Genomic DNA, 10,156 nt, shown 5'->3' on the forward strand with positions numbered 1-10,156 from the left:
TGGATGACAGGGCATGGGCTGAGAATTTTTCAGCCCGTCTTGTGATTTATTTTTTTTTCTTTCCAAGTCGTGTTTCTGAAGGGCAGCCAGAGTTAACGAGTTGTTCATTGACCACGTTCAGTCAGCCTGCAACCTGCCCTAGGACTGACTGCTTTAAAGCTTCAGTGGAAGGTTTTTGATCTTTGCTGTAGGCAACAGGTTGTCCAACAAACTCTTCTGCTCTCTCATCTTGTATAAGAGCAGCTCACCTACAGATCCATGGCTTTCTGGTATTCCTGTAGAGAAGTTAGGAATTCTTACCTTTCTGCGTGTTCCTGAGTGAAGCAGTTCTGCATTACAGCCATCGCTTTGTGACCAGCTGGGCAGTTACAGACAGAAACTCTTGTTTTACATCTCAATTTCTCCCCTTTTGCTGATAAAGAACATTTTCATTAGCTTCCAACTTTTGGTGGTTTAGGATTTCCCCTCCAAACTGTCCCCATAAGACTACAAGTAAGGCTTAGCATAAGAAAGGAATACTTTAGGATGCAAGCTGCTGGTCTTCTAATGAGTTCGTAAAGGGTAGATCATGCAAGATAAACAGTTAAAAACATGTTCTGGTCGTAGTATAATTGTGTTTTACTAAGTTGTTGGATACTATACCTAACAATTTGTTGGAAAAAGTCATTCAGACTGGCTTTGCTAACACTAGCTGACGTACAGTGCTTTAGGTGGAGTAATAGCGCAGTACAGAGGTGGTGGCTGTACTCCACCTACGGGCTCATTTATAATCAACAGGTACTTTACAGCATTGCACCTGGGTTTAAATGCGGCTTAGTGACAAGTAAAAATGATCCTGGGATCTTGCTGTCTTAAATGGACATTTGTCCACATCCCCAAACTAGTTGTGAACTGGCAGCCTGCCTGACAATTCCCACATCAAAGGGAAAAGCCTTATAATGAGTGATTTGGCAGAGCTGTGTGTGCTGCCCCTTCTCAGCTGCTGGCAGAATGCCTGGCTTTAACCAGCATAACTAGCCCTTTTATGTTCAAATTGAGGTTGTTTTCTCCTTTGGAAGAAAAAAAATCTGCTTTTCCTATATACCTTTACTTTCTTTAAGTCAGTCATTTATTTGGCATTTCTATCTTCTATAGAACTGCCGTGGTCCTTATATACCACCAAAGCTGACAAATCATTTCTGCTCTGTGCCAGCAGGAGCCCTTCTGTGCAGAGTAACCCACTTGCATGGCTGCACATTCTGCTGCCAGACAGCAGGATCCAGTGTCACTGTTTGCTGCTGAGTGCCTGAGCACTCAGGTTTTGGTTTGGTTGATAAAGACAGCCAGTGGATCACTAGAGCACCAATACAATCTAAAACTTATCTGAAACTACCTTTCTGTTGGGATTAATAGTGCATACACGTGGTGTGTGCCAGCACATTTGTTTCAGCCTTCTTTTGTGATCCTGAAAATATTTTGCATGCTTTGACCTGCAGGTGCTGGATGTTAGCAAGGAGGGGAAGGAAGAGGTATTCTATGGGCCTACACTCCCCTTCGCTTCCAATGGAATAGCTGCGTGCTTTCTTCCAGCTCCATATTTCACATGCCCCAACCTTCAGACTTTGCAAGTGCCTCACCATAGGATTGGCACAATGTGAGACACTCCTTGCGCTTCACAAAATCAGAAGTGGAGGGGGAAAGCATCAAACCCTGTGTATAGAAGGGTTTCTCTGGGTCAATGAGAAGAATCAATCTACACGGACTGCTGCTTTACCATCACACATTTGTCTTAAGGTCAGATCACAACAAGCAGGAAGGACACTACAAAAACTGTCTGCAGTTTCTCTTCTCTGCCTCAGATGTAGAAGCACATTACATGAGAGTGTTTTTGGCATTTTTGCTGGTGACTACTTGCTATGTGTCTACTTCATTTCCTTATGCAACTTTGTAAGGCATTGTGGATGCTCTCAGCTCCTTCTGGGATGCTCTTTTTTGGGGTCTTTATGTTCAGTTGTTCACCAACGGCACTTTCAAAGATGATAGAAAGCTCTGTTTATGTTGATAAAGATGATATCATACTCTGGCAATTATGCAACTCACTTGATACCTTTGGCAAAAAGAATAACAAATGTGTTGACTTCCAATTCCGAACTCTGTCGTTTACAATTTCTCATGTAATAATACTTCATTTTAAATTTAAATACTTCAAAACAGATTAAAACAAAGCAAAAAAGCAAACAAGCCCTATAGGATATGGGGAACAGATAAAAATTGTCTCAGCTGAAAGAGAAAGAAACTGGTGCCTCATGGTTAAACTCAAGTCTGAACTAAATTTGTTTGTCTGAGAATCTAAATATCGTTTGGGATGTCATTTACCAAGGTCTGCTATCAAATAAATGTTACCTTCTGTCATATGATCAATTCTTCCTGACAGCTGCAGTCTTTTAATGGTGGAGATCAGCCTCTTTACTGTATAATTAAAATGTGCCATTTACTTAATATTTTTAATATCCAGTTTGCAAGGGGTCACCACATTTACAATTATCAATGAACAGTCTCATTTTGTCCAACATATGGTCCCACAAATCACTGGTCTCCAGAGGCTAAACAGGTGTAGAATAATGTCAATATTTATTTATTTATTCTTTCCATTTATATAGTGTGTCTCCATTCCATTCTCCAGGCATATGCCAGCTCACAACAAATACTCTAACCTGGTATATTTTGGCTTTGCTGGGCTACTGCAGCCCCTGTCTCTTATTTCTGTGTTTTATTTACATAGCTAACAAAATTTTCAATGTTTGTAAATATTAACCAAGCATGTTATTAAATCTTCCTCTATTTCTGATTTATGGGTAGTCTGCACTTCTCTGCTTTACCTACTGATCAGCTCCCTGCCACTGCGGTCTAAGCAGACCTGTCAAATTCCTGATGCTCCTGCAAATGCCACCTGCAGAATATGCTGTGGCAGTAGCCCACGTGTGCTGCACAGGAAGAGGTTTGACTTTGTCCAGGGAGCAGTGTTTTCAAATCAAATGCATCTTTTCACTTCCAAGGGTCTGGTTACAGGGAAGTAACTTTATCACCATTTCTGTCTCCTGCTGGGCAGTGTACTCACGGAACATCACCTTTCCTTTTCCAGTACTTATCAGGTTAGAATGTTTTATGGGTTTTTTTTGCTAAGCTTTCTCACTCTCATTGCCTAGAGAAGAGGTGCAGCTGCACTGTCTTTGCCTGTTGCGCTGACTTGAGTTGCTAACATTGTCTCCCTCTATGCACCAAGCAAGCCTACATCCAGGCAGTACTTTTCTCTATACTGCATGAAAGCTGTATATATAGGCTGTACATCAAGATATATTTTAGTTTCTTGGTTTAATTTGTTTGATCTCCTGAAAATCCGCATGCAAGGGACAGCTCTCCTAACAGGCCATTTACAATTTAGAAATTGTTTTCCTGTGTGGGCTGCAGGGCCCAACGCCTGCAAGTATTCAAACTTTGACTTATGTGTAGTTTTCAGGGATACAAACATATTACGTCTCATTCTCAAGAGGAGGGCGGCTAAAATAATCAAAACGTGTGTGCAGGGGCTTTGAGCCTCACCCTGGAGGTATCACACCAGGTAGGTGATCAGCTTTTGCTCTGGGGGCAGAACTGACATATACTTCCCATTTTGTAGGTGGTGGGAGGATTAATTTCTCAGCCTTTGTAAAGCCCAGTGCACTTCTGGCAATAGTGCAAAGTATGAATTTGTATGCCTCAACTTAGTTTGGAGGCCGTTATTTCTAGGCCTCATAGCTTACCACAGCTCCAGCTATGGCATAATTCTAAACTGCTGCTCCTGGAGAACAAGGGGAGGGATTACGATGGATCTGGCCAACTGGGCGGTGACAGAAAGCAGCAACAGTGACCCGCATTTGAGAAGGAGGGGGGGGCAGCTTCCTTATGCAAAGCAGCATGTGCCTCTTGGTTCGAGGTCTGAAAGGCAAGAAAGTTATTTATCATGTTTGTTCTGCCCTTTAGACGCTTTTACTGCTCCACTTGTTATCACCAATTGTCTGTACTGTGAATAGCAGTTTTAAACAGCTGTGCAATCGCATTATATTAGTCAGGGGTACCTCTGCCACAGAGCCTCAGGACAACACATATGCTCTTATTAGTGTCAGGATTCTGCTCTGGCTCTTAATCATCCGGCTCCACTGATTACTGACAAGTCCCTCTTAGCCTCTAAGTTTTTGTGCCACACTTTCCTATCTGTGTCCTTTTGCTTTTGTTGCAGGACCTACAGGACAGAGGGGGATGCTTTACTGCATCTTAAATCAGAAAATGCCACATAGCCCTTGGCAGTTGAGCAAAACCTGGTTAGTTATTGCCAGGTAAGAAAAGGACGGTGTGGATGCAAGAGCAAACAGAGAGCATCGTGCTGTGGCTGAGGGGTCTCAGCTGGGGAGGAGCTAGGGTGGGAGAACAAGGATGGCTTCACCTGCCACCTGCCGCTGTGCAGGACTCCAGGTGGCAAAGGCTGCCCAGTGAGCTGAAGGTTCTCAATCACCATGTCCTCATTTTGCCATCTTTCCACTGAGTGTCTCAGGCTTCTGAAACTGCCACAGTTGCAGGTTCCTGTGTGTGAGCTCCAGATCTGCCTCTAAATTTTGTGCCATTTTTGGCAAACATACAACTCTGAACCCAACCTTTGTCCCTACCCAGCCTAGTGTTTTGGTACATACCTCTGACATGCAGTTTAGCTCAGTTTTTCCACAAAACCTTAAAGCTGTCCAGAATAAGAATATTTCCATACTTGCTGGTTCTGTTACAGAGAGTCTGATCAGCACAGTGTGAGAGCTGATGCCAACACAAGTCTTTCATCCAGCTGGGAGTGTGCAAGGTAATGGGGCAGTTTGCAACCAGGGGGAACTCACAGTGCTTCAGGGAAGGTGTCCTTACAAGTCAGTAATGTAGCAGCAGTTACTGACTGCCGAGTTTGGAAGACAGTGTAATTCCGTGCCCCGAAGTCCTTAGATTTACACATTACAGCTAGTTAAATTTGCAGCTAACACTTTTGGGCCACAAGGTCCTGAGAGCTGTACTAAAGAGCTGTTCCCTGATCTCCTCTTTTGGGCCACTCCCATAATTAGCAATATTCAATCCTTTATATAGCATACTTAACGTTTGAGTCCTAAAATGTGTTAACAGCTCTTCTTAGCTATAAATAACCACAAAGACATCAGCTGCTTTGTGCTTTTCATCTAAAAAATAACCAGTTTGCACAAGCAGCAGCACCAACAGCGTCTTCTGCCCCTTTAGTGTCTCTTGAGCATTTCACACCCAAGTGCTGACAAAAGACAGACTCACATGTTATGAGCCAGTGTGCAACAATTCCGTTTCTGTGCAGTAATGGTTTTGTAATCCTTGCATTTCTAATTGTGGCTTATGACTTTCTTCTTAATTTAGCAGCTTTTGGGCAAAGTACCTGACTCTCAGAATAGCTGAAACTTCTCTAACTCTTTTTCCTTTAAGTTTTGCCTTCCCCAGTTACCCTCCCCCAGACCTGTACAGACACTTAGTACATCAGTTGCAGAATCAGGGAGAAAGAGATAATTGAATATTCACACATGCAGAAACAACACAGGCAGAATGTGGAACAATGTGGAAACAAGCGCGAAAAGAGGCGGCATCTGTTTATTGAAAATTAGAATGTAGAATAAATTAAGAGGGCAAGGTTAAAACACTTCATCTGCAGGCAGAGTTTGTAGGGGAGGAAAACTTTGCAGGAAGTTTAGCACATAGACCATATAAAGGGCTTATGTAGTTTTATTTTTGCAAAATGGATTTCCCTTACCCCCCAAGGACATGTTACAGAGGGATAAAGTGTCCACATAAAGAACAGGTTTCCAATAGAGATGATTATATATAGCTGTTTCACAGTAATGCCAGAATTAAAATGCTTAAAATGTTAATGTTGCAATGCTTCAAGTACTGAAGAACAGAGTAAGTATTTTTAGAAATACCCTCAATTCATGTAAGTGAATGCTGTGCTAATTTTTCCACCAGTGCCTATGCAGGTCATGCTGGGCCTTTCTAAAACAAATAAGAAATTTAAGCTTGCATTTTTAATGCCTGTTTTGGTGTCATTCTACAAGGAGGAGGGTAGATTCAAGATGGTGTTTGATGGACAGGAAGATGCAGTGAAGTTGTTTGTGACATGGAATTACTCTGCTGACATTTCCAAAGGCCTGTAAAGATACCACATCGATGAATACAGGGTCTGAGTTTTTACAATTTTTTTGTTGTTCTATACATACTTTCACACTTTATATATTAAGCCTGCAAAAGATTTACCATTTTAAAGCTGCTCAAATAGGCAAAAGCCATATCCTAGTCATTCATCATAAAACAAGCTTAATTATGCTAGGACATATTGACACTGCATCAGATTTTTAATCTTCAACATAATTTTATAACCATTGCTAACAGATGGGCTGATTACACTGAATTTGAGTTTTAAATAATAGTTAGAAATTCTAAAATATGATTAAACTGAAAATACCCATTGCATACATAATTTTCAAAAGCTACTGAAAAAAGGAAAACCAGAGCACAATAAAACCTCTTTTCTGTTTCCTGAGGGAAATACGTTGCATTTAAGTGGACAGTTATCAGAGTTCCTTAAATGGCCAAGCAGTGCATGCTATTGGCAGCTCCTCTTCTGTGCAATTACAACAGATATGCAGAACCTTATTCTTTCTATAGGCCTGCTGCTCTTATTCCAGCATAAAAGGTGTGAATTTTTCTATTTCAGAAGCTATTTTATTGAAACAAGTGCCTTCTCCATCTCTATTTTTTTTGTCATTGAAAATGAAAGCAAGGAGTAACTTAAATTACCGTGTTTCTGCTCTTTAATAACAATAACACATGAGGAATTCTTATAAAATAGAGGTACAACTTTGTGGGACTAATGGAAGTTGCATGTGAATTCTGAACAGAAGGTGTCTTTTTTTATGTTATCATTTTAAGGTTACTAAAGGGAAGATAAGCCAGACTTCTCTCTGTCTGCCATTGTTCATAATATGCTGGACATCTGTTTCATAGCACAAGGATGATAATGGGTCAGAGGTGATTGGTATCCTGAATTCTGGAATAGGAAAAATATAAAAAATGAAATACTGTCTATTCAGATCTCAGTTCTATATATTGCAGAAAGAAAAGGGTATAGTAGTCCTCTTTTATCCTGGAACAGTGCTCTGGCCAATGAGATCATCAAAGAAAATGCTCACAAGGCTCATGTCCACTGTCCTTCAGACAGGTCTCCTGTCAGCAGGGAGACACTGGTCACAGACCATGCACCAGGCTTGGGAAAAAAAAGCTTACTGAAATTAAATATTTTGTTAAAACTCCACTGACAAACAGCAATCCCATAGTTATGAGTAATTGATTAAGATTTCTGCTAATTTTGGCTGGGGTAGAGTTAATTTTTTTCACAGTGGCTGGTATGGGGCTGTGTTTTGGATTTGTGCTGAACACAGGGTTGATAATATAGAGATGTTTTTGTTACTGTTGAGCAGGGCTTACACAGAGCTAAGGCCTTTTCTGCTTCTCATACTGCCATGCTGGTGAGGAAACTGGGAATGCTTGGGAGGTTGGGAGCAGACACAGCTGGGACAGATGACCCCCACTGACCAAAGGGATATTCCATACCATATGACATCATGCTCAGTATATAGAGTAGGGGGAAGAAGAGGGGGACATTTGTGGAGTGATGGCATTTGTCTTCCCAAGTAACTGTTACATGTGATGGGGCCCTGCTCTCCTGGAGATGGCTGAACACCTGCCTGCCCATGGGAAGGACTGAATTAATTTCTTGTTTTGCTCTGCTTGTGTGCACAGCTTCAACTTTTCCTATTAAACAGTCTTTTATCTCAACCCGTGAGTTTTCTACCTTTCACACTCTCAATTCTCTCCCCAGTCCCACTGGTGGGGGAGTGAGTGAGTGACTGCATGGTGCTTGGCTGCTGGCTGGGCTTAAACCATGACAACATTCAAAATGGCTTAATGCCACTAGCTTTTCATTATATGGAAGAGTTTGAATGCTGAAATTTCTCTGAACTAGGTACTCTGGCTACAACTTTATTTTCAGCATCTCTTCTCCATCAGTTGCAGAATTTACAACTGCAGTAAATGTCTGTCCTTGCAAGCAGTGTTACTTTTAGACAACCTACTGTGAGAGACCCTTTCCTTCCGAAAAGTAAAATGCTGCCCTAGTGCTACAAAAATGCAGGCCAAAGGAAGAGCCTATAAAAGCAGAAATCAGGCTGCCACTTCATGGTGACACTTCAGGATCAAAACTGTGGCAATATAAAGCTGTCTGGATTGGTGACCTCTTAGTGCAGTCAGCCTGCTCACCTGCAGCGTGTGGCTTTGGCACATCAGATCTGACTTTAACTCAGACCAAAGCAGTCTCTAACGCACTGTCCTGCACCCAACAGTGCTTTGCCTTTCAGCCCTTTGCTAATACTGAATGCTTCTGTGAGACAGCAGGTTGATGATCAGCACTGCCTTCTGCAGCAGCATATGTGGGCAGGCCCTGGCTGGAAAGAAGAGAATGAAGGAAGGACTCTGGTAGGGTTGTTAGGAATGGTGTTGCTCCAAGCCTGTGAGAGGACACAGAAGCCTGAATGAGCTGGGTAAAAGAAGAATTGCAGCAGCGTCCATCTGTCCAAATGTAGTAAGATGGGTAATGTTTGAATATTTAAGCAAATACATGAACAAAGTCTGTAAATCATAGAATGGTTTGTCTTGGAAGGGTCCTTTAAAGATCATCCAGTCCAAACCCCCTGCAATAAACAGGGGCATCTTCAACTGGATCAGGCTGCTTAGAGTCTCATGCAACCTGACCTTCAATGTTTCCAGGGATGGGGCATCTACTATCTCTCTGGGAAACCTGTTCCAGTGTTTCACTACCTTCATCATAAAAAATTTCTTCCTTAAAACCAGTCTGAATCTACTCGCTTTTAGTTTTTTAACCAAACTGTTCATATGTAAAATATTACAGAAAGTTTTAATTTAAATAATGTTCATTGTCTGAGGCAGCTTTTATACAGACAGCATCTAACAAGACATAATATATAATTTCATTTTCAGGGTTTTTTTTCTATATTGTACTTAAAATCGGGATTTTCTTCTTTCCTCCTAATTGGTTGTGGATTGTTGTTTTGGTGTATGCTTGGTAAGTCAGCCTAGTCTAGCACTCTGCAAGCCTTCCTCTCATTAATATTATCAGAACTATCAGTCACATCTGCAAATGTCCATACCAAATAAGTAGACCAAACCAGATTGCCCATTTGGCAGTGGTTGATGAATATGATGCAAAATGCACTATTTCTGCTTACATTAACTTTGTGACAGAGAAGAATGATAATTTCCAAACTGTTTAAATTAGTTTCTCATGCACCAGGAGCTGCTGTGCATTTACATAAAGTCCTGTTGCTTTTTCAGAAACTTCCAACCACTAGAGATAGTATTAAATATGTCTTTAACAACCTACTAAACACATCATTAAATGCTTTGTTATAATATCTGTTCCATCCTTTAAAAGTCACAGTTTTTACTTTCAGGAAGTAATACTACAGTAAGACATTTGTTCTGTAATCTATTGGGTGGTAGGACTCAAATCTCAAAGATATCTCAATCTCTCTTTGGGGGGGAGTGTATTTTTTTTTTTAAAGAAAAAAGCATTTTAGCAGCACAGTCCTCCTGAGATGAATAAAGCTCCTCCGAGGTACAGAAGCTTACAAGAAGCTACAATGCAAATTCAGTAAGTCACTTTCATAATGAAAAGAACCTCTACGTTCTGCACTATTAAGTAGCCTAAAGAGGCTTTTAGTTACTGCATTATCTGAAGTACCGATAGCCGATTTAGGCAAGAAGATTATCTAGTTCAACTTGATAAGATTTGTAACGAAAGAGGAGTGGTTCTGAACAAGATTTTAGGGATTTTTGTGGAGCTATTAGACACAAAAATAATCTTTCCTTCTCATTAACACTGTAAAGTTAAAATGTGAGTAACTTTAAAAGTAAGAGCCTGTTCACCAGTGTTGCCATGAAGGGCAGATTTACCACTCTCAAAGTCCAGTAAGTAGTTTCAGAAATACTGATTATCTAGGGAAGTGAAAAATGTGGATAC

General features: G+C 41.0%; 1 protein-coding gene across 6 annotated transcripts in view; it reads left to right on the forward strand.

Moving 5' to 3' along the window:
• The window catches only part of KLHL32 (kelch like family member 32), a 120,263-nt gene extending 117,438 nt beyond the window's left edge, over positions 1-2,825 (forward strand). For all 6 annotated transcript variants that reach the window (XM_017818729.1, XM_017818732.1, XM_017818730.1 and 3 more), the window contains one exon: positions 1,476-2,825. In XM_017818729.1, coding sequence (XP_017674218.1) covers positions 1,476-1,637 — 162 coding nt within the window. In that variant the 3' untranslated portion in view covers positions 1,638-2,825. The remainder of the gene's footprint in view (positions 1-1,475) is intronic.
• Positions 2,826-10,156: the final 7,331 nt, after the last annotated feature.

Source organism: Lepidothrix coronata, unplaced genomic scaffold (genome assembly GCF_001604755.1).
Source record: "Lepidothrix coronata isolate B3197 unplaced genomic scaffold, Lepidothrix_coronata-1.0 Scaffold70, whole genome shotgun sequence".
In the NCBI taxonomy this organism is placed as follows: Eukaryota; Metazoa; Chordata; class Aves; order Passeriformes; family Pipridae; genus Lepidothrix; species Lepidothrix coronata.